General features: G+C 29.3%; 2 protein-coding genes across 3 annotated transcripts; one reads left to right on the plus strand and one right to left on the minus strand.

Moving 5' to 3' along the window:
- Positions 1–10,343: 10,343 nt before the first annotated feature.
- LOC111027365 (eukaryotic translation initiation factor 1A, X-chromosomal-like) lies at positions 10,344–13,181 on the minus strand. Its single transcript, XM_022305734.1, has 6 exons — positions 12,928–13,181; positions 12,670–12,753; positions 12,140–12,243; positions 10,708–10,840; positions 10,532–10,638; positions 10,344–10,460 (listed from the first exon to the last, which is right to left on the minus strand). The coding sequence occupies exons 1-6, from the start codon at positions 12,941–12,943 to the stop codon at positions 10,455–10,457; spliced, it is 450 nt and encodes a 149-aa protein (XP_022161426.1). The 5' UTR covers positions 12,944–13,181; the 3' UTR covers positions 10,344–10,454.
- Positions 13,182–17,490: 4,309 nt separating this feature from the next.
- LOC111027327 (dyslexia-associated protein KIAA0319-like protein) lies at positions 17,491–27,597 on the plus strand. Of its 2 annotated transcripts, XM_022305681.1 has the most exons (17): positions 17,494–18,086; positions 18,171–18,292; positions 19,355–19,497; positions 19,964–20,213; positions 20,278–20,410; positions 20,483–20,674; positions 20,736–20,967; positions 21,523–21,751; positions 21,819–21,966; positions 22,045–22,156; positions 22,224–22,372; positions 22,567–22,757; positions 22,846–22,945; positions 23,021–23,338; positions 25,512–25,613; positions 26,863–27,027; positions 27,101–27,597. In XM_022305681.1, the coding sequence occupies exons 1-17, from the start codon at positions 17,948–17,950 to the stop codon at positions 27,250–27,252; spliced, it is 2,877 nt and encodes a 958-aa protein (XP_022161373.1). In that variant the 5' UTR covers positions 17,494–17,947; the 3' UTR covers positions 27,253–27,597. The 2 variants fall into 2 exon arrangements, with proteins under 2 accessions (XP_022161374.1, XP_022161373.1); XM_022305682.1 differs by lacking the exons at positions 25,512–25,613; positions 26,863–27,027; positions 27,101–27,597 and adding an exon at positions 23,401–23,629 and having other exon boundaries at positions 17,491–18,086.
- The last annotated feature ends 334 nt before the right edge of the window (positions 27,598–27,931 follow it).

Genomic DNA, 27,931 nt, shown 5'->3' on the forward strand with positions numbered 1-27,931 from the left:
CTGACATACCTAATAATATTGGTATTATTGATGTTCACTATAGTATTATCATTATTCATTAGTCATTACTATATAGCCCGGTGCACTGGTGTTTGCTGTAAACGGCCGGATGTCGGACGAGCCGCAATAAACTGCAGCAGTGTACACAGAGTTGTTTATGTACAAATGTAGCGATTTCGGATTGTTGACCTCGTGTTATTTTAATTTTTTTTTAACGAAGGGAATAAATAAAACGACCGAAAAGTATCCTCTCTGCGCGCTATTATAGAATCGTCGATATACACGTACAGACGCATCACTGCATTACGCAGTCGTATAATACGCCACTCGTCCATCTATGTATACGATCTCTCTTCTATACATATTATTATTAGACATTTACATCCATATACGCATGCTATAAGTCGACGAGTAGGTGTTGGTTATTATTATACTGCGTATATATGTCTGTCTATGTGTAAATATATTCAATTATTATCATAGTAGTAAATGGGATGTGTCTGCGCCGTCGTAATATACCTACTGCACATGTAAGCGGCATCGACGTTTTATTATTTTCGCAATTACCATAGTGATAAAAAAAAAATGTAAAATGTAAGCCTACTTCACTAAAAAATGGTCCACCTTTTAAACGTTCAAAAATGGTTCACTGCAGGTAAACTCTTGAAAAGTAGTGATTTTGACTTCTTCCTTTTTATACACTCATACCGTATGTATTTAAATTTTATATAATATTCTTATGGAGCTAATTAAGCCCAGTTGTTATTGAAACATTGTAAAATTATCAAACTGTTTATTAAATTTTAAATTACCGCAAATAACGTCATTTGGGGGAACTAGGCAAGCAGATAAGTCTAAAAATAAACGATGGGTCGTCGGTCAACTAATTATTTAGGTATCAGCACTAGTCGGGCGGTGGTAAACTCTCCCGATTGTATGGTAAACTCTCCCGATTTTTAAAACTAGTAAACTCTCCCGATGGTAAACTCTCCCGAGTAAATATTATGTTTACCTGAAAGAAATGTGTAAACTCTCCCAAGTTATTTTAAATGTTATTGCTACCCTATGAATTGACTTCATTGCACAGATTGTGATTATAATTTTTATTATGAATTGTATTACCATATTTAATCTGTATTTATCTTGTGTTAAGTGATAACAACGTATTATGATAATATGCGACGGACTGAATTATTTTAGTGTTACAAACTGCAGTGTAAAACGAATGTTACCCCATGCTCCCCTAGCTTAGTAATACTGAAGTAGACCCGGGAGAGTTTACATGTTCCCGTCAGATAGTATTAGACTAAACCCGGGAGAGTTTACCATCGGGAGAGTTTACATGTCATTAAAATCGGGAGAGTTAACAATCGCCCCACTAGTCAGCAGTGACGCGATAACATCACAGTAGGAAGAGCATAGGGGAAGACAAAAATCGTATAAAGTCTAATACTGTAATATACTTATACCCACAAACGTGGTTTGACGTAAAATGTGGCAGAGGGCTAAATAATTTATGTACGAGCATGGCTGCTGGATCTGCAGCAAACTCGTAGCCCGTAGGTATCCATTAGACCAGACATTAATTTTTTTTCGATTTTTATACAATTTCACAACGAACCTGTGAAGTAGTGCCATCCGACTGGTAAATTGGGCTGGACTAGGGCAATTATATTACTAAGTCATATGGTAAGGGGGCGTAGGGATCCAGCTGTTGATCCAGAATTGTACGTACAAAGAATTACCCGTGTTTGAAGCACGATGTAGAGAAGATGAGGTGACAACACTCGGCTAACCCAGTTGAAATAAAGTGGTTTATTTGCTGACGGCAATTTTGTAGTTTAAATAAAATCCACCGGGAGCACCACAAGCTTCAAAGGTCGGTTGTTAATAGTGTTGTTTTTTGTGTTTGAATAAGATGGCATTCATGACAATATATATATAATATATATATATATATTTTTTGTCATGATGTCATTATTTCATTAGCCACTATGCATTAATCAACTATAATATTGTAATGAATAAATAAATAAGTATTGTATATTTGTATTTATGATGGAAAATACCCCTGTGTATATGTTCTCTACATCGCGGTATGAAGTAGGTATAAACTATAAGCACAGATTATATTAAACAGTTTAATATAATCTGCGGTATAAGCAACTATGATATAACTTTTAATAATATGTCAAAATAAACGAAAAAAGTAGTGTACATAAATAATACCTAACGATGTGAATTTTATATTTATATTTTATATATCATATTGGAATTTTTAGTGTCGTTCTCAGTAGGTAGTAAGTAGCGAATACTGAATACTGCAACATCTCTAGTATTCAACAATTTAAAAAATTAAATTATAAAGTTAATTTTTTGACTTTTTACCTTAAATATAGTAGGAAGTTAGTAATTAGTAATTTAGTTTTATAACATAATAACTCAACTTCTTAAAGTACTCATTGTAACAAATTAGATTTTTCTGAAAAATTGAAAAATCATGTTTATAATGATTAGATAATAATATAATCTATCAAGTTATTAATTAATTCATTATATTTTACCGAGTAATAGATACCTAGGTATTCTATGATTTAATAACGTTGTTAAAATACAAACGTATTAATGAATAATAATATTTTCTGAACCATAAGGTAGCTCGTTGGTACCACCAAGTCATTGAATATATAAATCCCTGTGATCGATAATTTAAATGTCATTAAAAAACAAATTTATGAACTAGTCAAATATAACCAATTTTATTTTTAATAATGCACAATAACCAATACCTAAGTAGCTACCTATGTATAATTGAACTTGGATATTTTTTTCTAATACTCAGTTAGTAAATTAAAAAAATGAAGATCTGCTCCAATGAATAGTGATGATTGATCAATTATTTTTTAATCATTAATAATTGACGATCATCTGCTTTTAAATTGCTAAATAATAATGTTTATATTCATATTATTACAATAGTATTTTATCTTATTATCACCTTACCCAGCACAGCGTATAGCGACATCTAGCGGTAAAGTGCACGGTGCACGCATCCGTTATCGGTAAACATAGAATCAACGGTCGTTCGCTCTACCACGTGTGAGTATTTGTCAAACGTGGTGTATATATACGACCGGTTGCATTAGGTGTAATGTGGAGGTCTGGAGAGTGGCACACTTTCATGTAGAGCCGCTGCAGGGCGGAGTCGATTCCTCTCTCGAACGACTGTGTCTACTGACACCCTCCGGAGAGAGCGAGAGGGTGTGTGGAGTATGGATCACCGAATGATTAGTGTGCCAACTTGAAATGCCCTCCCGTATATTTTTTATCGACATTTTTTTCAACTACAAAATAACTTCCAATTATCGTGAATTTTTGACCACTTGTAAAAAAATCATGGTTTTTTTTAATAACTAAAAACAAATTATGGTTACAAGAATAACATTTTACTTAAATAAACTTCATTCAATTTTCAATCATTTTTACCCGCGATTCGCAAACAAACAATAATAGCAATATGACATTTGGTATTAAATCAAAAAGTGGGAAAGTAGGTCTACCTCTGCTGTACAACGGTAGGTGTCAAGTTTATCTCGTCATTGAGTATAGGTAGAACTGTAGCGGTGACTGAGGTTAAATTTTAATTCAATGATACTAAATTCATCATGGCATACGAAATACGATTCTGAGCGAAGATTGGTTGGTATGACAGACTATTTTGTAACAACGTAAAAAATAGATAAATATAAAAAAGACTTACGTCAGTTATAGTTATATTAAAATTGGATGTTAATTTAACGAATAGAAACAAATGAACGTAGGCGTCTGGACGCAAAAAAAAATATTGTTAATCAATAAAAATATAAGTAGTAAAATTTAAGAATTAAAAATATAGTTATTTATTTATTTATATTTATCATGATTTGTCAAAAATTAATATGAAATATCAAAAAAGTTATTATTACAATATGACAACAATTAAAATACAATATCAAAAACAGTTAAATATTCATGATTTATATATATATTTATATATCTACTACTATCTAGCCGATCCCGTCCCTTCATTGCCACATTTAAAATACCAATTCTATATGATTTAAAATGTGTGTTCAATTTATTTGTCATTGAATATCCGGCGTAGTGATGTTCAACACTTCCCGTGATAAATTCCGGTAGATCTTAAACTCCATTAAAGATTTTTAACAAAATCGTATGTGTAATATAAAGCTAAAATTATATTCAATCATAATGACTATTTTTTTACTTTGTGTAGGTGAAACAATTTTTAAAATCGGTACTTAAAAACCAATTGCTAATTTATTATTCATCAATACTACATTTTTCTACCAATACAACACTATAAAACAAAGATATATTATTCCTATTTTTCTATTATTTCTGTAAAAAGTACTCGAATTCTCAAAAAAAAAAAAATCAAGGACCACTTATAGAAATGAAATATAGCTTATAAGATTCTCTGGATAGTGTAGCTTTCTGGTGGCATTTGAAATCGGTTAAGAAGTTCCAGAAATTACTTCGAACAATGTTTCTTCATTATATATTATTTTATAGGTAATAGTCTAATATTAAGCCAATAACCTTATAGTAGTTGCGGTTCTTGTATAAAAAAAAAAAAAAATAGTATAATACAATATTGTAATCACAATGTTATAAATTATAATACATATTAATAAAGTGAAATATTTTGAGTGATTCGGCGTAAAAATTATAAAATTCAAAAATACGTAATATTCAACTATAAACTATAATAAGTACGGCAAGATACGATACCATTTAAGTTGTATTACAATTATTTGTAAAATGTATGTATAAACCAGAACTAAGACATAGTTTTTGAGTAGAATCGCCCAAAATATTTAATTAATTTAAATTAATTAATTAATGGTTAATTTTTAACATTTTTAAATGTTCCTTTAAATATTTTAATACTGACATTTCATGAAAAAAAAAAAATAGAGGATCTAATAAAATACACCCTGCCACACTCCAAATGTCGTATCCCCCAACATTAAAGCCCCACTGCTTGGCTGAAAATACGCCCTCTCAAACGCAGGTCGTTCGAACTTTTTTACCACTCAAAATTTACGAAAAACGTATTTGTTGCGTCGAACGGTCATGCCGCGAGTCAAAAGCCTCCCCTTTTGGACGCGACTCAATACAAACAAAACTGTAGAACTGCAATATTAATTTTGGTAATACACCTATACGCTCCAGTGCGCCACCTATTCTAAATGATTTTATTTTTCTGCTGACAAATGTGTTAAATAATTAATTTTCACCGTACACATATACACACACTATATTATATAATACATAATAATATTTATTACTATAGGTTATAATGTGACTATAATTATTGCAGCCAAAATAATGAAAGAACACTCGAAGTGCAACGGTCGCGCGGTAGCGATGACGTCTGTAACCGGATATGATCAATACATAAAAGAATGTGCATTATTGTTCGGGTGACCCGCTCGCTGCACGTTTCCTTATGTACATAAAATGGTTATCTGTTCATAATTGTTTAAGGAGGTATATATCGTTCAACGATAAAAAAAAATCATTTCAAGGGGGTCACATTCTACTATTACGTGTCTTATACTTTTTTACCATTCTGTAGTACGTCTGTATCGATTCGATCTAGCGATATGTTCAAGTCTTTAGGCTTCATATTTTTTTAATTAGGTGGGTGCGATAATATATTGTAATAAATAAATTCGGATAACATAATATTGATAATAATGAAAACAAATTTATAGTGAATGAGCTTTATTATAGTCACATATTATACAATAAATTATTAAAATATTATACATCTGTGATTTTAGCCGACTCATACGTACCCAAAACGGAACACATATTATCGATCGAATTTACCATGATACACATTGTACATACCTCGATACCTGTAAAATATATATTTTTTGAGTAACATAATATGCAGACATAATGTTATTACAACATCATTAGTTATTACTTATTACTTATTATCTGTACCTGTATAGTGTATAAGTAGGTATAAGTAACAGTCTGTTATGATGTAAATGGACAAAGTGGTTTGGCGAAGGGGGTAATGTATAGGTGGGTGGGTGGGTGGGTAGGTAATGTCCAATAAGTGATACAGTTTAATATATTAACTAAAGTACCTACTTATTTTATAGTAACAACTATACGTACGACAAAATTAATGTTACAGTAAATGCCTTTATCGGATTATCGGTACTGAAGGGTGAGTTAAACATAATATTATACTAGCCTTTGAAAAATTCCAAGTTCGCCAACAAGTAAGTAGTAACTAATGTATATAATACCTAATATAGACATTCTTGATGATGGGTTACACTTGTATTAGGTACTTTATAGTGTCTACCTTAACATTTTACACTTTAGTATTTATGTATATTTGATTCAATAAAACGATGAACAAAAATGTACGTCTAGCCGTCCAGCAGGGACAATAATAATTGCGCTGGTCCCTTATTAATATAATAATAATTAGTAATAAATTACACTTGTGGGCATAGCTTTAGTGTTTGCCCTCGGACCCCAAAAGTTTATGACTCCACGATCCACATCATATAATAATTATGATATTGGTAGGTATATAAAGTATTATATATACTAGATATTTTTCGCACAAGACCTAATTGGCTATAAATGCTTATAATACTGTTCGTCTATAACATTATACATATATAATAAAATATAGTTAGTTCAACAATGTCGCACGTTAACTGCGGTCTGCGACTATACCTATACGGATATAATACTATAATAGTCTGACAAAGTCGCCCACGCGGAACTATATTATTATTATTATTACTATCTAAACTTCGGCAAAAAGATCGTAAAACCGTAATGCACATATTTTACACTTATACATAGGTAACCATCATACCTACATTTTATACCTCTCCTTTACGTGGTTTTTATAATATATGTACACCTATAATGTATACATGTACTTACATATTATAATATATTTATGAATTATGTTCAAGATTATGTTGTCCGCACGTATAGATTGCAGACAGCTGAATGTGTTATTGCTTATGTATATATTATAACAGAGCCGAACGTCTGAAATCAATAAAAAAAAATCAACACTCAAATCGCAAGCGAGTGGGTGGTGAAAACGTATGCCAGAAGCGTGAGTACCTACTTACCTATCTATACTTACTTTTATAGTATAATAATAATATTATTATCGTTGTGATATTCGTCCGCCTGCAGTGTATATCGCGAGACGACGATCGCGGCCGAATGACTTGCTAATGGGTATTAGACACTTTAATATAACCCCTTCGCGACATTTATACAATGTATTAAATAGGTACACACAAAAACACAATATAAGTTTAGGTAACTCGTAAGTCGTAGGTGGGTCTATAGCTGAGGCATTAGTATCCATCTAAAATTTTATATATCATCCTCGGATCGAGTTGATTATAGAACTTCAAGGGCGCTTGGATGTTATAGTCATAGAGATAATTGTTTTAGATATTATTATATAATCTAATATTCTAATGCCTTTTTGCGGTCCTTATTATTGTAAAATATGTAGGAACAACCAATGTCCTATATAGTAGTACATAGTACATACCTAATACAATATATAGGTAATATGATATCATTGTCGAGCAAAAAAACACGACGGTAAAAGTTTAAAAACAGTTTGAAATGAAATTTCAATTAAAAATATAAATTCATTGAATTCTTCAATAGTGACAACTGACGAATAACGATATTATTATAGTTAGATACAAAAAATTCTTACTATTTTATTTTAAAAAAACTAGTAAGTTAGTGACATTCATCATCAGGTACTCCATTATTCAATTTTTTTATTAATCATTATTATATTATAATATAAAATATTATAATTTAATTGTTGAGCTGTAATAGTTTAGAACTGAAAGCTACAAAAAATATACGATATATAATAATACCTATATAATATTATGTGGACCAGTAGCTTGAATAGCTATTGAAGACATGGGCGCCCATAGGTAACATTTTAGGGGGGGTCAAAATAAAAAATGTCAGTAATAAGGTAATATTGTGGTAATATTTGTTGAGCTACAAGTTCATAATATTTTTCCCCAGGGGGGACAAGTGCCCTGTCTTGCCCCTCCCAATGGGCGCCCATGATTGAAGAAATTAAAACAAAATCAACCGAAATCAACTAAATGATTTTTCCAGGTTATTTATAGATGTTATAAAAAATCAGCAGACAAAAATTCGGACTCAAACATAAAAAAAAATGTTATCAAATTTATAAAAGTCACCGGCGAGTTTATTGGAAAATTCGGGCATGGAAACCCGGTCCAGTCTATACTTCTGTCAATTTTTTAATTGTATTTAGCCAATTCAGGACACCCGATTCTATAGTTATAAAAAAACCAAGATAGGTTAAATGGTTAAGGTCAGACCATCAGTAGCTCCCAGTCTAGTATTTATCCATTTTCCATAAATATTTCTGACACTAAAATACTAAACTTTCTAGACCAGAGTGCATAGGGGGAAATAGAAGGGGCTTAATGAGGCTAAGCCCCTAACAGTCCAACAGTTATTGTAAAGGGGCTAAGCCTCTACACGATTTAGGTTCTTTTGAAATACTTGCCCAGTTGCCCCCCAAATATTTTCAACGGCTTTCCGCCTATGCCAGGGTGATCCAACCTTTTTTAATTGGAGGGCCAATTCACACATTTTTAAACACTAGTGAGGCCGCTAAAAGATAAAAACTATTTTTATTCGTATTTATTTAATAAAAAAACATAATATAAATATATTATGCACATGATGTATTATTCTATTATAGAATACGTATAGATTATTAGTATTAAGTACTGACACCGCACTATTTTCTATTGCCTTGGTTTTTATTTTTTTTTAATTAATCACACTTAACACACTGAAATTATTAAATATAGACAGGCTTCGAGGGCCGCTGATTTAACCATCCTGGTTTATAGCCTTTCCTAAAAGAAAGATATTGTAAAAATATATAGAAAATTATATATATTAGGTAGACTTTTAACGTTACGGTGTCAGGGTAGTAATTGATAAATTGTATACGATCAGTGCCGGGGCCAACGAGTACCCATTTAATATTGTTTTTTTTTTTTTATTAATATACATAAACAATCTGTACCTCCGGCACAATAAGAGTATCAGCTATAATATAAATAAAATTGAAAAATTTGATTGAAGAAGCCACCCATCGATGACACTTTCGTCTTGTAATTATTTAATTTTTTTTGATTAAGAGGGTTAAGTAGGTCTCAGCACCATTTTCGCTTAAGGTGACGAGGAGTTACCAGGGATAGTTAATGCAGCTAGGTTTTTAATAAGTACATTTGGATGAGAGTTGAGCCTTAGATGAAACCGTTTACAATAATTGTTTGCCTCTTGTATGGTTTTCATGTGTATTGTGTAAGTCTTTATGCAGAGTGTGATTGGATACGTATGGTGGAGAATCGGTAATTTTTCTCAGTGTAATATTTTGGAACCTCTACATTTTATCTAGATTAAAAATGTTGGCATTGTCCCATAGCTGTAGGCCATATGTCCAAATTGGCTTTAGGAGGGATTTATACCGAAGTAATTTAATATTTAGTTTTGAGTGTTTGTTATTGACGATTAGAGTTTTGAGCATTCGTAAGCGGAAGTTTAATTGTAGTCTTTTGGCTTTGATGTGGTGAGACCAGGTAAGACGGCTGTCGAGAGTCAGCCCGAGATATTTAACATTTGGGGATGGGGGGATACCTTTATTACCTTATTACCCTATATATAACCTTTATTGTTATAAAGGAAAATTTTCTTTGAATATCACCTATGAACCTTCTTTGTACCATATAATGAGAAATGCTGGCCTGGAATACAAATTGTACATTTGCTTATTGTACATAATATGTAATATCAATTTGAGACAAACGAACAATCTAATAATCGAAAATATTTGGCCACAATTTATAACAGATGATAAAATACAAATCTTGTAAATTAAATTTTCTCGCCAGTTCAAGTGTTCAATACACAAAATGTATATTAAAACTGACCATTAATCTCCATTAACGGAATTGGCATGGCTTCATCTACTCATTCTACTGTTATTTGCTGAAAACGACCATTGTATGATTTTTAGTGACTTTGACATTAAGGGGATCAAAGTATCAAACCAACATACAAGCTCATTCGGTTTGCACAAAACTAGCCATTCTTAAACTGAGAATATAGTATAGTTCAATTGAATCAATACAATTTTTAATTTGTATCAAATTGTGGAGAAATTATATCAGAAGACAAAACAAACACAATTAATTTGATTATTTAAGTATATATTTATTTCAATATTTTTTGTGGATTTTAATTTGGTTTTTAGGCAAATATTATATCACCATACAGCTTGGATACTTGTTGAAATAAATTTAAATCTGAAAAATTAAAAAATTAAGTATTAAAATATTAATATCCAACAAAGTTACAATAGATATTTTGAGTTTACATTATCAACAGCATTGTCTGCTTCTTCGTCTTCGCTAATGTCATCACCGAATTCAATATCCTCATCCAATCCATCGTCAACAAATGTGACCGTATCATTGATGCGAACTAAAAATAATATATATTTTATTTGATATCCAACATATTTTTGTTTAAAATCAATGGAATAATGTTTACCAGTTTCTGGAAATTCTCCGTATGTTTTCAAGTTACGAGCTTCATCAGGCGTATACTTCAAAATTACATCAGCTTTTGTATCTTGATATTCTCGCAAGCCTATTAATACTATATCAGCTTGATTGATCCATACCTAAAATTAAAAATATATTATATAAAATAACTATAGTCAATTTAATAAATCAACTAATAACAGAAGTAATAATAATTAAAAATAATTAAAAAATACAAACAAAATTAATCTTACCTATACAAAGTTAGAGTATGCATTTTTCATTGAATACTTATACTTATAAATACTTATTAGGGTAGTTAATAAAATTCTATATTTTATAGCGCTTAACCTAATCTTTCTGATTAAACAACTTTTTAAAAAACAAGTGATAAAAGTTATAGTATTTATGAAGATATATTACTATACGACATATATCACTATTACTATTCAAATATCTAATTATTCAGGACCTTTCAATTTTTTTAAATATTTTTTATACATAATACATTTAGTATTCAACTGAAACAAATTTTTATTTACTTTTACCAATAGCATTGATTTAGGTACTAGGTGTAGACAATATTAAACAAGAACCTAAATTAAATTTTTATTAACATTTAATTTAAATCTAACAGAATATTGGTGTTGTTTATCACTAAAAGGACAAACTCAAGTTTTGACTTCATCCAACAAATGTAAAACATCAATTTTGAGTTTAGCAGGACAAATTTTGTGTTATTTATTTAAACATAAAAGTGACTTGACCTGTTATCAAACTTTAAGGAAAGAAAATTATTTGTTTTTACATTTTTTTTATGACATTTTAATTTTTAAGCAAGTTATGAGTAGAATATTAAAATGCTCATAAGTCACTTAAAATATTGTAAAAAACTAATGACATCTTAACTTTTAATTTGATCTTTGATCAATTGTCTCTTATATTAAAGCTAACAACTCAAAATTAGTTCTATCATATGCAAATTAGCCATGTTGTAGGTAATTTTATAGACAACACCTGCGGGTATGGTGTCCTTTAACTTGTTTAACTACCTTATGGCATAATTGTAATCCTAACTCTTAATTTAAACACCATGTCTAAAATAAATTAAGAACTTGAATGGTATATGATACCAGAACATTAAATTAACACGTTGACTGTGTGCACCTTTTTTTAAGTTCTCAGTCCATATAGTAAAAACGTTCAATAAGTAGAACCTGCTCTCATATTTAACAGGTCATACATCTGAATAGTTTATGAATATATATTTATTTAACCATGTAAACTAATGATTAAGTAACTTTAGGAGACACATACAAAATTAACAACCCTGAGGGCACCAAATGGTGTCGAAACAGTCAATGTGTTAAAAGAACCCTTAGCGCTTGTGAGGGGCTTATATTTGATATATATTTACCATATTTATTAAAATTGAGCACCTTTTTTCTAAGTTTTCCTCGAATATGGCAAAGTCGTTTAACACCATCAAAACACATTGCTTCTAGACGTCCATTTCCCAACATTTTGGTAACTTGAGCATATTCTAAACATAAAAAAAATTAAGGTACTGTACCTATATATCATGAATAATAAATAATTGAGAACTGCCCAAATTAATTCAAAATAATATACCTAATGTGCCTATTTCAAGGGGTAGCTGACACCTTATTATTTTTACTACCTAACTGTATTGAGAGTAAATAGAATTAATTGAAAAAGTGTGACTGGAGCCGGTAGAGAGGAAGAGACTATCAGTTATACTTTTTATCATTTGAAACATTATGAGCACATAACACTATCACAGTTCACAGCAGTGTTGAGCAGACAAATGCCAATACATACTATTTACCATATAACCACAAATTTGAAACGGCTATTTTACAATACAACTATTCATAAATCTTCCTACAAAATATAATTCATATCATCAACACCTATGTACTGTATTATTTATTAACTAAATTATTACCTTGTCCGTCTTCTTTGAATACCAATTCACGCTTTTCTGTTTCATTCTCGTTCTTACCTCGCCTACGATTTTTACCTCCTTTTCCTAATGATTCAAACAAAAACAATAAGTGAGTAAAATAAAATCGAAGATACCTATTTTATTATATGATCAATTATAATATAAGATATTATATGAAATTTTGATGAAACAAAAAGCAAATGATTGTTGCCAATTAGTAATTGCTAAAAACATTGGTTTTCCGAAAAATGTACTTACCTTTATTCTTAGGCATCTTGAATTTATTTGAATACTTGTGGTTAAAATTTCAATAGTTCAGTTTGGGTTAATGATTAATTACTTAATGTAATTAATACAAATTAACAACGCGTTTCACAAATAATAGAAATCGTCCCGAAAGACTGAAAAGTGAAAAGAACGCGTTAGCGCGTTATGCCGTTATCATACATCATCAGTTCAGTGCATAGAGTAAGGTTAGTTTACTTGTTTACTCTTTGGTCCAATGTGGTATCGATTCAATTTGATAAGAATCGGTGAAACCAATCATGAACTAAGATATACAGTATATATATAGTATATCTTAGTTCATGAAACCAATTAATCCACTGAAAAACAACGCCATCTCTTGATTAAACATACTTTACATCGAATATTTGGTGTTTTTTTAGACTTCGATACACATAATATTATAACTTATAAGACAAGTACACAGGCGGGTCGCGGATAGCATTATAGTACTTTATATTTATTATATTATCATTCATCATTCATGTATAAGGTATAAGTATATAAGTTTACATACTACAAAGGTTTAACAGCTATGTTGATAACTGTTATTATGATATTGCCTATGTAATATTATTGCGTTTCTATATTTATACGAGAAAATGCAGGTGTTGGCGTGTTACCCCCCTCCCTTACGCAAAAATGTTAAGTATACATTGTTGGAACATAATACATTATATTAAAATATGTATATAATGTACACAACGATAATGTATAAATCAAGAGTCAATGTCATGAGACAATTAATATTTTAAAAATGGAGGAAAGTATAGGCAACCGCTCTGGCTCTGATGTACAGTTTGTCGTAGGGTGATCAAACAAAATTAATTTCCATCGACCATTGGTATATATACAAATATAATATTACGTCGGTGATAATAATTAATGATAATATAAATAAATAATATGACATAAAAAATGATGTTATTATTTTTTATTTTCTAACATGAAAAACGATGTCAGATTTTCAGCGTAATGTTTGTTTTCTCTCTCAGACCCACAACCACAAGCAATATAAATGAAAGTATAAATCGGTTATCGGTTATTCCTATTGAAGTACTTAATTTTACAAAAAAAAAGCAATGGAGCTTTTTCAGCGCTTTTACCGTAGCACTTAGAATAATGGTAACTAAGCTAATATACTTACAAAGCTAATACTTTGGTATACTTTCACAGGATTTTGCAGACGGGTATCTCTTCTATAGTCACCGAATAGCTGTTTTCGATATGCTGTAGTGTAATGCCATCAATGATTGTAGACAATGTACACCCTCTGCATCATTATTAATTAATTTTAAACTACCATCCAAGTTAATATTTTGATGAATTTTTTCAGATTCAAATTTTTAATTCTACGGTTGCTTGGTATTTGGAATTGTTGAAAGCGATTGTTCTAAGTTGATTAAAAAAAATGTCTAAAGTTGGGCCACATTTGAAGTCTCCAGTTCCAACAGTATCGGTATCTTTATTTTCTAATCCTGTTGTGGAAACCTAATTGCTGTGACTGAGGTTCTCTAATATTTTTTTCATACATTTTCTGTGTAAAATACACGTTTTAGAATTATACATCATTAAATGCTATACTATAAATTATAATACTATATAATATATTGGCAGTAGTCGCCAAAATTAAATAATTTCATAATATCGAAACTATTTCTGGAAATTATTATGGTCGCGCTGATTGCCGATACGGACAAATATAATTTTAGTTTATCGCGTGGAGGGAGAAATCATATTTGAAGTCGCAACGACCTTAGGCAGCAGCACATTAGAACCAAAAATTTAACAGTTTAAATCTTTACGTAAAGACTGTTTCGCGCGGGAAAGATCTGAGATTTGAGAAGGCTACAGCCTACAGTCATAACTAAGAAACGAAATTTTCACCACATAAAAAGGAGAACTTTGGCTGTGAAACATCGTTTTATTCTCTCGATAACGGAACTACAAACAAAGTTTCAAATTTTAAAAACACAAAAATGATGGATTTTTAAACAATAAGAACTTTTTTCGAAAAAGTGATTAAAAAAATAATTGTAGATAATATTTCACAGATAATGTTCTCAACTACTGGAGTCTTAACTATTACTGCAGCTTGAGTGGTTCTATCCCGCGTGAAACGAACTAATTTATACATGTGTAGCGTCCTCTTGAGTACCTATAAGATTTGGATATCTTCCATAAAAATAAATTTGTATTTTGTCTAATATTGTATCGGTAGGTACGTCTCACCACGCCGTCAAGTTAAATCTTTAAAGTTAGTAATTTATATGGGTGAAATTGGAACCCTATGAATTAATGAGTTTCTTTGCTAAAATATTTTAACAGGGTACCAATTAGGACTCAATTGCATCTAATAGTAGTAGTATCTATAGACTATAGTGTATAATAAACCATTAACTTGAAGTACTCAATTACCATACTATTGTTCTATGATACTATTCTATCAACATTTGTATTACTACCGTACTGTGTAGATAGTCATACTTCGCGATAATAACTAATATTATAAATTATAAAACTAGGACATAATGATTATTTTATTTATATTACTCTGTACTTGAGCCATTCTTGGCGTTTATCTTAATAAAATAAAAATAATGCATGATAATAAAATAAAAATAATGCATGATAATATTATGATATATACATAAATGTATAATACAGTATGACAATATAACAATATTCCACAATATAATATTGCGTGTTATCGAGCATCCCGTACCTACGCAGTATTTTACGATCACGGGAACGATTTAAAGTAATGAAGTATTACATTATTATTATTATTTATTATTTTACATATTTTAATATTTTATAGATTGTGCATTTGTGCGCTATTAAATCATGTTCATAAACTAGTTGAATTATTTATATGTCTATATTAGATATTTGTAAAAATTAATAATGTTTATTAAATAATAATATTCTATAATATTTTCCTATACTCTGTGATAATAATCACCATTGTCAACACCATAAACATATATAAAGCTTATATATGTTTATGGTCAACACTCAACACTCAACGGCTATAATTAATTAAGAATATTATTCTATGAATGTCAATAGCCTATAGGTATAGGACGTATTACGTAAGTGCCTAAGTATAGAACATTAAGATTAAAGTTCGTGGTTTTACTTTTTATTCTAATCTTCATGGTATACCTAGTGGTTCACTGAGCATGGCAGTGGGCTCATCCACCAATTTTATCTTTTAATAACTCGTTTATCAAAATAAAATTCTGACTTTTGGGATTATAAAGTACCAAAATATTTAAAGATACTCAAATATTACATGTGACATATACCCTATATCTATAGATTTACAAGTATCTAGATTTTTTATAATAATTTAAGAGGACGCCACACCCGCATATATTATCTCCGTCTTACAAACGTACAACCACGATGTAGATATCTACATCGAGCGTACAATATAGCAACAACTGTTTTGCATGATATAGACCCACTCAAACTGTCCAAGCTAAACCAAATTTTCATACTTTTAACTTTTAAGAAGAGAACATTTACTGTGCAACATCGTTTTTATTTTTTCGATATCTCAAATACAAAACAAGTTATTCAAGTTAAAATAATGAATTTTTAATTTACTTGTATTTGTGATATCGAAAAAATAAAAACGATGTTGCACAGTAAATGTTCTCTTGTTTATAGTGTGAAAATTTGGTTGCTTAACTTGGACTAAAGCTTGAGTGGTTCTATTTTGTACAAAACAGTTTGTGCAAGGGTTTGTGCTATGTTTTACGTTTGTAAGACGGAGACAACACATGCGGATGTGGCGTCCCTTTGGTGTATTCTTTGGCGACACAAACTTTTTTTCAAAAATAGGAACGGCCTCCTTTTCGTAAATTTTTAAGCAGAATTTTTGAATGTTGATGCATTTAAATCGAAATCCAGACTTTAATTTATCTACAAACTTCTGTAGATAATAGACAATAATTTAAAATTAAATGTATACTATTTAATCTTGAACTTAAATCATGTAATATTATGTACATAGGTAGTATATTATGATTTATGATCGTATAACATGATCTGTCTCGAAGCCCGAAGGTACTTACTAGGTACCACAATATTTTACTAATTATATTTTTCAATAAATTAATATTCAATGAAAAAACATTCAAGTTTGTTAAAATATGGTCCTTATAGACTAAACAGCTGGTATTCAAAAAACAGAATTTCTATAAATTCATTATTAAAGGAAAAAATGGGGGTGTTCTTTGTGCATGCTGGTGCAGTCAGCGCTGGCGCTACAAATATTCGCTCTCTGAGAGAATAATATCTTTGCACCTCCCTCTCCTAATAATTAATTACAATTGTGTCGAGGCAACCAACCTTATAGCAGGCGCCCTGGATTGCCACCCCTAACGCCAGCCCTGGGTATAGTGGTGTAACACCCTGTATATAGAATAAATTTAGTATATTATAGTGAACGCCGATAATCGCCCACCGACGACGACGTTTTATCATTATGACGTTATCAGTGTTCGACAAACTGAAATCCGGAGTAACCACTACTACTAACTACTAAGGAATTCTTTATTATCTGTGGTAACCAGAACTATAATTATAATGATTATTTTAGTATCTCATAATTATATTTATTAAATTTTAAATGCTACTTTACCGTCAGTCTCAGACTTTCGGTCCTCACTCCCCAGATAGTATTGTCTATACTTCGATCGACATTCAAGGTTTGATAGACGTCACTCGTCAGTCACTCGTTGGACGCGTTGGACACTAGTGAAGTACCTTCTAATTTTGTGAATTTAGAGTTAATGTTATTTTCCGATTAATGAAAATATGACGTGTTTAAGGCGGTGGATATAATTTTTTTTTATCTTTCGTTCTCTACATCATGTTTTAGTGTTGCAATGTTAACATTGCAAAAAAACCCTATGTAGTCCCGTAATTCAGCAAGGAATTAGTTCCATATTGTTTCAAGGTCTAAAAATTACCATTCAAAATGAAGTCTAATCAGAATATTTTAGTCGGTTTACTTCTCATGTTTGTCTACTGCCGTGGTCATTATGCAAGTGTGAGTGATCGCCATGATTTGTGTCCAAAAATCAATCCTTGGGTGTTCCTTGGCTACAGACCGATGGGTAGATATAATGATTTTATTGAATGACTGAACTGAAGTATGTAGTGGGGTATAGTGTAAAAGTTCAAAATGATGAATGTTTCAGGTAAAGAAGAAGCTGGTAGCTATGAAAAAATTCCAAACGTCACATTAAATGGATGTATCATGAAATGCTGTGAATCTGATACTTGTAATGTGGTTTTCATGAACAAGAATGATTGTTATACGGTACCTACTACATTTATTTATTATGATTTTACATGTTGATGATTAAACCAGTTCACAATTAAAAATGTAGGGTTTAAATATTTTATTGTTATATTTTTTGCCTTGATTGTAATATGATTTAGTTAAATTAATTGTATATATATATATATCACTAAAATACTAAATAGAAAGATTATAATTATTAGTACCTACCCGGCCAAATAAAAAAATAATAATAGGCATTCACTTTGATAGTATTTTTTATTAATTATGATACATTATTATTTATTACACTGTGATTTTAATAATTATTAGTAAGTTTATATGATGGAGTTAAAATGGTTTTAGATCTAAAGGCATTTTTACTGGTAAATAAAACAACACATAATATCAGTAAGAAAGTATGTATCTGTGGATTTCAAATTTTTCTAACAAAGTAACATCATCATCAAAATATCCAGTTTTTTTCTATTTCCATCAGTGCTAGTTAAATAAATTACATAAACATCTTCTGTGAACTCAGTAACATTTGTTGACTTTTGTTCTTAAATCTATTCCCATTTTACAATGGGCATCAGCCCATGACAATAAGATATTTAGAACAATCGCACTGACTGGCAACATAATCGTCTTATCTCTTCTAGTGTTAGCTTTAGGTAGAGTATTTTTGTCTAAAAAAATTAATCAGAGACTTGCAAAAATGAGTAATATGAATTAAAAACATAATTTAATAAAATTATTGCATCATAAATATCATATGAAGATTCAGTTTTTGATTTAAGAATGATGTTATAAAAAAACATATATATTTTACATTTCAAATACTTAACAATATAATCAGGGACTTGCATAAGAGTAATATTAGCTGTAGTGCGTCGGTGGCATTCCATGCATCAAATCGATTAAATTAAAATTCTAGTAGGTATTTCTATCATTTCTATTACTCAATATTACTGATTATTGCTATTATTATTATATATTTTAGCAGTAACATTTTATTTGATACCTATAGACATTTTTTTCCCTAAATTTTGAAGTGTACCTATATGTATTTGTGTTAATATTTATTATTTTTTTCATTAGCTGTCGTGCAAAACAAATGATGACTGTCTACCGGTTTATGCTAAAGAAAATGTATTGAACTTCAAAATGATTTTGGTGGCTCCAAAATTACCAGTTAAGGATTGGACAGACATATTGGAAGGAAACAGTTTCTCAGAGCCTGAGTAAATATCAATATAACTTTTTACAAGGTGATTCTTTTATCAAAAAACACTTGGTATTTTGGAAAATATTAAGCGGTGGACCAACATTATGGGATATCTCTGTGTCACATACACAACTGAACTTTAAAATACAATCTCTTACATTCTCTTAAAAGTATGCAAAAATATGTATTTGTATGAATAATATAATCGATCAACATTAGAATATGCCGTTTTATGTAAAATCAAATAATTTAGATTCTTTTGTACTAATTGTGGATATTTTACTCTTATAGTTGTGTATGCATCTGATAAAAACATGTTTTTTACGTACTTATACTAACAAATAGGTAATTAACCAAAAGTTAAAAATTTTAAAAATGTAATACGTTTTATGATAATTAGTGTTTGATGTTAAAAGAATCATCCAATATACATACTAATTCTATATGTTTAATAATATATGTCTATTTAATTAAAATATTAGAGATGCCAAAGTGGTATACTCCTTAGAAAAAATATGTGAAGTGAACAATGATTGTACAGATAACGAACTATGTGACCCTCAAATTGGTATTTGTGTTTGTTCTGAGGGTTACCAATTAGATGATACTAAGAAATTCTGCTATTTAAGTACTGGTAATGTGGGATTAGGATCAAATACATCTGGTTATGATGTTGAGGATGTAAATAATGTTATACCAGAACAACAACAACAATTTGACAGTTTAAAAAAAGTAAATAGAAACCATTACTTTATTTTTATTGCAATATTTATTTAAAAACATTAACGTTTTCCAGGTATCGGTTGAAAGTGAATCACAAAAACCACCTGAAATCAAACATTTAGTTGTTTCAGTTTTGTCAAAAACTGTACGACTACCGGAAAACGAAGCTACACTTTCTGCTTATACTGTACCAGCAGATGACACAGGTATGTAATACTTATTAACTATTGGTCAGTTAATTGTAATGAAATTGTCCTTATAATTTAATAATGATTTAGGTCATAGTTATCAATATGAATGGTCGCTGATTTCAAAAACTCAGGGATCTGGGCAAACAGTATCAATGAATGATCAGAATGGAAGTACATTGAAACTTTCACATTTAGTTGAAGGTCTATATACGTTTAAGGTAACTGTTACCGGTACAGGTGCTTTTGGAGAAACACAAGCTAATGTCACTGTTTTACTACGTAAGTTTTAAATAAAAATATATTTCATTAGCATATTGTATTAAAATTACATTTTGTAAAGCTCAAAGAATTAACACACCTCCAAAAGCTGTGATATTACCATCGTCCTTGGTGGTAAAGTTGCCTAATACAGTAGCAGTGCTTGATGGTTCGAGTAGTCGTGATGATACTGGTATTGTGCATTGGCGATGGGAGTTACAAAAAGGTCAGCTAGGATATAGACCTCATTTACCCCCTGACACTCCAACTTTACAGTTGAATGATCTACAAATTCCTGGAAACTACACATTCAAGTAAATAATCGTCTTATTTACTTTAGATTTAATCTATGAATTAATGTATTGTTTTCACAACAATTATTTTTTCTATAAAAATTATTTGTAAAAATACTTTTAGATTGAAAATAATTAGATAGTAATTAGAAAAAGTGATTTTTTTTTATTTTTCATTTGTTTTGCTAACTATTTTAAGATAACATGTATAATGTTGAACAAATCTCAGCAAACGTATTATGTAATTTTAAATGTGCTTTGAGAGTTAATTTATTTTACTAATGCTTTCAAATTTACCTATAATTCAACTCTAAAATTAATGAAGTCAAATGACTGCCCTAAAATTTTAAGTTATCGTGACATGTTTAATTTTTCTCGAGGTTCATATTATTAGACAAGTTCAACTTAAATTTAGAAGTTGGTGAATACTGATTTTATAAATCGACCTTAATAGCTGATATTATTGTTTGACACTATATTAGATAGCAGATACCATTTCATCAGGCCAACTACAGTATTTTTATTTGTAAAGCACCATTATAATAAGTTAATATAAATATTTTTATTTAATTGAAGATTGACTGTTATGGATGCATGGAATGCCACCGACTCAACTACAGCTAATATTACTGTTATGCGAGTGCCTGACTATCCACCAGAGGCAAACGCTGGTCAAGATATGGTAGTTTATTTGCCAGTTAAAAATGTTACTTTAAATGGAAGTCTAAGCACAGATGATCATGGTATTGTTGCATGGGAATGGACAAAGAGTTCATCAGATCAAAATAAAGCTGTTGATATTCAAGTGATTATATAAAAAATATTAACGTATAAATAAAAATGTTTAATTTATATTCTTTTAAATCCTTTAGGATACACGTACACCATATCCCAGATTGTCTAATTTAGAAGAGGGTTTGTACACATTTGTATTAAGGGTGACTGATAATGCAAATCAAACATCAAGTCCATCAGAAGTGCATGTCTTTGTCAAACCACCAACCAATAAACCTCCAGTTGGTATGTTCATTCATATTTTTATATGTACCACTTTGACTTAACATAATAGTTATTTATGTAACAATATTTTTTATTTAGCTGTGGCCGGTAAAAATTTAACATTATCATTGCCTCAAACGTGGGCATTACTTGATGGTTCAAAAAGTAGCGATGATATTGGAATAAAAAAGTGGAAGTGGTATCAAATGAGGTAAAACAAAATTTTTTTATATATTTTTTAATGTAATCATACCATTTAATATTTAAATTTATTTCAGTGGTCCGTCAAATGTGCGTTTCAATAAAGACAATGAGTCTAGAACAAATGTTACTGAGTTGACTAAAGGAGTTTATGTAATTGGTTTAACTGTCACTGATGGAAATGGAAATAATGCCTCAGATATTGTAAAAATAACAGTGTACCAAAGTAAGATAATGTTTAATGTAAAATACTATCAACCAGAATATTGTTAAGAGTGTAAATTATAATATGTATTTGAACATCATTCTTCTACTAAAAGTTGAATCTTCAATGTATATTTTTGATTTAATAATTTTATTAAATTTCATTTTTATTTCATATTAGCCATTTTTTAATAATCTCGTTTATCAATTTTTTAGATAAAAATACTCCACCTAAAGCTAATGCTGGTGGAGATAAGACGATTGTGTTGCCAGTCAGTGCCATTGTTCTCAATGGCTCATTATCATGGGATGATTTGGCCATTGTAAAATGGGAATGGATTCGTGAACCAAATTCATTAGCTGCTGGAAATATAATTTTAAATTCTGACCATTCGTCAGTTTTAATTGTGTGTATATTTTTTATATCTTTTATGTTCACTTAATTCTCTTAATTCAATCTTAACTTAAAGTTATTCTAAAATTTTCTTTAAACAGGTAACAAACATTGTAGAAGGAAGATACGTATTCCGTTTAAAAGTTACTGACGACCAAGGAGCCTCTAGCGAAGATATTGTTTCAGTCAACGTCAAGCCTGGTATAATAGTTTACAAATCTTTAATCAGTTTCACACATATTTATATTTATGGTCCAATCCTGTGTTCATTTTCAGATCCTATTGCTAAGTCTATTGTATGCTTAACACTATATATTGAAGCAAGCCGTTTAACACAAAATCAAGCAAATGAGGTGAAATTAAAATTAGGAATGTTATTACCAACTGGCAGTCAGTTAAAGGTTAGAAAATGGACAGAAGAACAAAATTCTAAAAGGGCTCAGTTACATTTCTTTGTCGATGACAATAAAAATAAAACACTCTCAGGACCAGACGTAGTCTCTATGTTGAAATCCAAACTCAAACAAGATTCATCACTTTTACAACTATCAGTCGACAATATTCAAACTACAGTTTGTCAAAATAATTGTTCAGGTTTGTGTATACAGTATTTAATGTTTGTTAATTCCCTTAAAATTAATTCTTGATACCTGTAGGCAGCTATTTGAATCCTGGAAAAATAGACCAAGGAAAAAAGAACGACAAAAAAAAAAAACACTGAAAAAAAGAACAATTTTTTTAAATTAAAATATATTAATTGATTATGAAAATTAAAAAAATACATACATTTGTAATTAGTGCGTAAAGTGATCACTAGGGTTCGGATTTGAAGGCAAATGCCTTTCTCTTATTAATCACAATAGAAAAATAATTTTTATACAAAAATGTGTTTCATTTAATTTCTTAGACGATGTATCTTTTTTTTTTTGCCTTTTTTTGCCTTTTTACTTATAAATGCCTTTTTGCCTTTTTTACCTTTAGTACTTATAAATGCCTATTTTGTGTTTAATTTTTCAGTTGATTTTATAGTTGTATACACAGCTTGCGTATTATCGCTACAAATGAGTTTTATATTTTAATATTAATCGATATCATCTTATCGAGTATTTGGTTAGGTTCAACAAAGTTATATCGAAGAACAAGGGATGGGAAAATATCAAAAAGATCAACCAAGTATTGATTGGAGAAACCACAAGCGATGATGATCTATCAATTTGCAATCTTAATTTAGATAATTATTTAAGTATGAAATAACCCCGATAACTTCGGTGGACGTAGAAAGATCGTTTTCGATGTACAAAAATATTTTAACCCCTAATTTTTCTGAAGACAGCTTATCACAATACATGGTAGTCAATTTTTTTTTTATACCAACTAGTTTATTTTGCATTAAATTAACTAGTATAACTCAAGTAAGTTAATATTTAAAATTGTTTTTAACTAATTCTTAGGACAAACCTGGTTTTAAAAAAAGGCACCTAATCTATTTATACAAAATAGCATAAACTTAATATAGTTTAGTATTCATGCTCAATTTTAATTTGTATTTTTCTCAAAATGTGTGCATTTGAAAGTGTTTAAAAAATGTTCACTATTTTATTTTGTAGTATATTTATGAATTGCCTTTTGATATAAATTAAATGCCTTTTTTTGCCTTTTTTACATTTTAAATGCTTTTTTTATTGATTATATTGCCTTCAAATTCGAACCCTAGTGATCACTTACTACGTACACATTTACATCGTCCGAATGCACATAGGAATTTTTTGGTTCTTTTTTCAGTGTTCTACCTTTCCTTGGTTTTATTTACCTAATACCCAGTAATCTAGTTAAAATTATGCATAATAAACAAAAAATTGGGCGGATATATCTCCCTTGCATATAAGTGCTTAGAATTTTTTCAAAGGGTATACCAGAATTTTTAAATTTACCTAGTTCAATACAATAAATAACTTCCCAATAGCTTGTCTTATAATACTAATACAAATCTAAATTTGAAAAAAAAATTAACGTGCTTTAACTTATTTTTTGGTTTTAGATATTTTTATTTGAAAAATGTATTTGGCCATTTCATTTCAATAAAATAACAGTTAATACCTATAAAAATACTATGATCACATTAAAATAATATAATAAGTAATGACAAAAAATGATAATATAATTATTCAGAATTCTTTTATTTTTAATAGTAGTATGAAAATAAGCAATAGCGCAGAGGCCAAAATGTTGTTGACAAAAGCCATAATTTTCATGAAAATGGTGGATTTTGATTTCAACAATATTATTATCGTGACTAGCAGTTCTATTTTATTATTTACTGATACCTGTGTCTGTGATGATTTTAAAATAATAACCAATGCAATATAATTATGAAATCTAATTAATAAGTATTTGATATTGTCTCAATTCTCGATATTTTTATAATAAAAAATAAAAATATATTCAAAATTTTAATCATGAACTAAGTTACTTAAAACTATATTAGTTCACAATATTAATCAAAACATTTAAACTTAAATCTATGATTATGATAATTGCAGGGAATAGTATACCCGGCATTCCTATGTCTATGCTGTCTTGATGCCCTTACTACTGCTTAATATTAATGCAATGATCAAATTAGATTGCGTTTAAATAATAAAATGCCACTCCAATAGTGGGTAAATTGCCCATTTTGCTGTGTGCACATACACACAGCCCAAACATCCAGAATATTTCTAAGTTTATTTTGATTTTTTTTTTTTATTGATACTAATATTTTATATAGGCCATGGAATCTGTGAGGAAGAAACACGCATATGTGTTTGTGAAGCATTTTGGATGCACAATTTATACAGAGCTTTATTTGGAGACGGTGAATCTAATTGTGGTAAATTTAAACATACGATTTTAGTATTTATTTAATTATCTTTTAAAAAATGCCATGTTTTCTTAAATAATTTAAATTGTATTTATTTTTATGTTAAAAGTGGCTCAATTATTCTAAGTCTTATAATACCTATTTAATAAATCTAATTTTAAAAAATGTTTAGGTAGTATTAAATTGTACACAAGTCAGAATTGAATGGTAAATTATAATATTTGTTAATTATCTCTTAAATTATAATCTATACATGCAAAATACAAGTCACATGGTGATTGTTATGATGTGGTGTGAGTGACACAAGGGTTCCAAGTAAAATCTTTGTCCCCAATTCTGCTTATCAAAATGTTAAACTCATTAACTACTTGTCCAAAATTCATTTTTTCATTTAAAAAAAGTAAAAAATAATAATGGTAAAAAATAGTAATCTATATTTTTTTGAATGACTTAAAATTATGTTGAAGAAATGTTTTCAAGAGTTTTTGAAATAAAGAGTGTTCTTTGATAGAAAAAGTTCACCTTGTATAAACATTCCATACTATGGGGTTGTAATGATAGACAAGATGATGTTATTGCCAAAGATTTTATGTTAAAAACAAATAAAAATGTGCCATAGTTGTACAATATGCTTGTTATAGTTTTAAATTATAGTCAATTCTACTATTTTATTTTATAAATGTGTCTTCACTCTTCATGACAAAATATACTTTAGCGGGGGGGGGGAGGTAGGGTACCAATATCTTGAGTTATTCAATTATATTTACCTATTTTAATATTTTTAATTAGCATTTAAACTGTGAACTTAGATTTCGATGTGCTCAATATATGCTGTAGATACTATAGTGGGGTTTAAATCAAATGCAATTTGATCACAGTGTGCCAGGAGGCTGTTTTTTTGTTAGGGTTACTCATAATAGTGCATGAATAAGGCGGAACATTTAAAAATGTTTATATGATAGTGCTAGTTTCTTATTTTCCAGGCTTATTTATGAGCCATTAATTTGAGTAGAAACCATATCTCTGCTCTCTATGATGAGGTTGTCTTTGATTTGAAACCCACTATAAGTATCTCAAAAATAAAATAATTAATCTATTAAATAAAAATAATAATAATTTAAATATTCAACTAAAAAGGATTACATAAATGACAATCAACACAATAAAAGGATATCTTTATTGTTATTATTATTTATAGAATATTTATTATGCGATATATATATATAATACTGTATACATAAATGTTCTTTTTTAATAGAATGGAGTATTGTATATGTGGTCATCATATTAGTGGCTATGTTTGTAACTACAGTTTTTTGTTTTTGGAGCATTGCTTGCTTCTGCAATCGCATCTGTAGTACTAAACAAAAAATAAAAAAATACAAGCTGGTTGGAGTTGATGAAGATAATCACTCGATGAAAAGTTGGTCTTATGATTTATTATTATTATTATTATTATTAATATTATTCACAAAAAAAATTTGGTTATTTTTTAGGTTCAATGTCACACTTGGAATTATCGGACACGGATTCGGATTCAGACGTATTATTAGATGTGAGAAAGGCTAAGTTGAACCAAAACAGTATGTCAAACAAATTTTTAAATGCGTCTCGGTACAAGAAGAATAAAAGAGGAGTGAATGCTTGAACTGCTGAAAGTTACAATTATAATTTTTACTATTTATAACAGAACTTCAGAACATCAATAGCTTCTCATACATTATAATAATAAGAGCTTTATAGTTTATTCTAAGATAAAACTAAAAATTATTTTTCAAGTTTGTGGAAAAAAAATTGTTTATTTGATGAACTGATAATATTTTACACACATATTGATATTTCTGATATTACTCTAAATTATTTGAATATTATATTTTAAACAGAACCTTTATGGAGTATTCTGATGTATACCATTATTTTCTAGTCATGCTTGTTTTGTTTTATTGCAAACTGTGTTGTGACAAAAAGTAAAACAATTTTCACAACTATTGTACATTGTGTTTTTACTTTTATTATTGTTGGGCTTGTAACCACATTATGTAATTTATTAGTATAATGTTTATGAACTGAAAAAAATAACTAATGAGATTGGTTTCATAACTTATTAAAGTTGAGATATTAAAATATTAGTCACGATTATTACTTCATTATAAAATAAACAATATATTATTATTTTATATTATAATTCTTGATTACAAGCCTTGATTTATTGTGGTTATTTTATTGTATTATGTACTAAAAAAAAATTAAAATTTTCATAATAGTATATATTATTACCAATTTATTAACATTTGTAAGAAAAAGTTCCTTATTGAATATAATATAAT

The sequence above is a fragment of the Myzus persicae genome, unplaced genomic scaffold (genome assembly GCF_001856785.1).
Source record: "Myzus persicae strain clone G006 unplaced genomic scaffold, MPER_G0061.0, whole genome shotgun sequence".
Lineage (NCBI taxonomy): Eukaryota > Metazoa > Arthropoda > Insecta > Hemiptera > Aphididae > Myzus > Myzus persicae.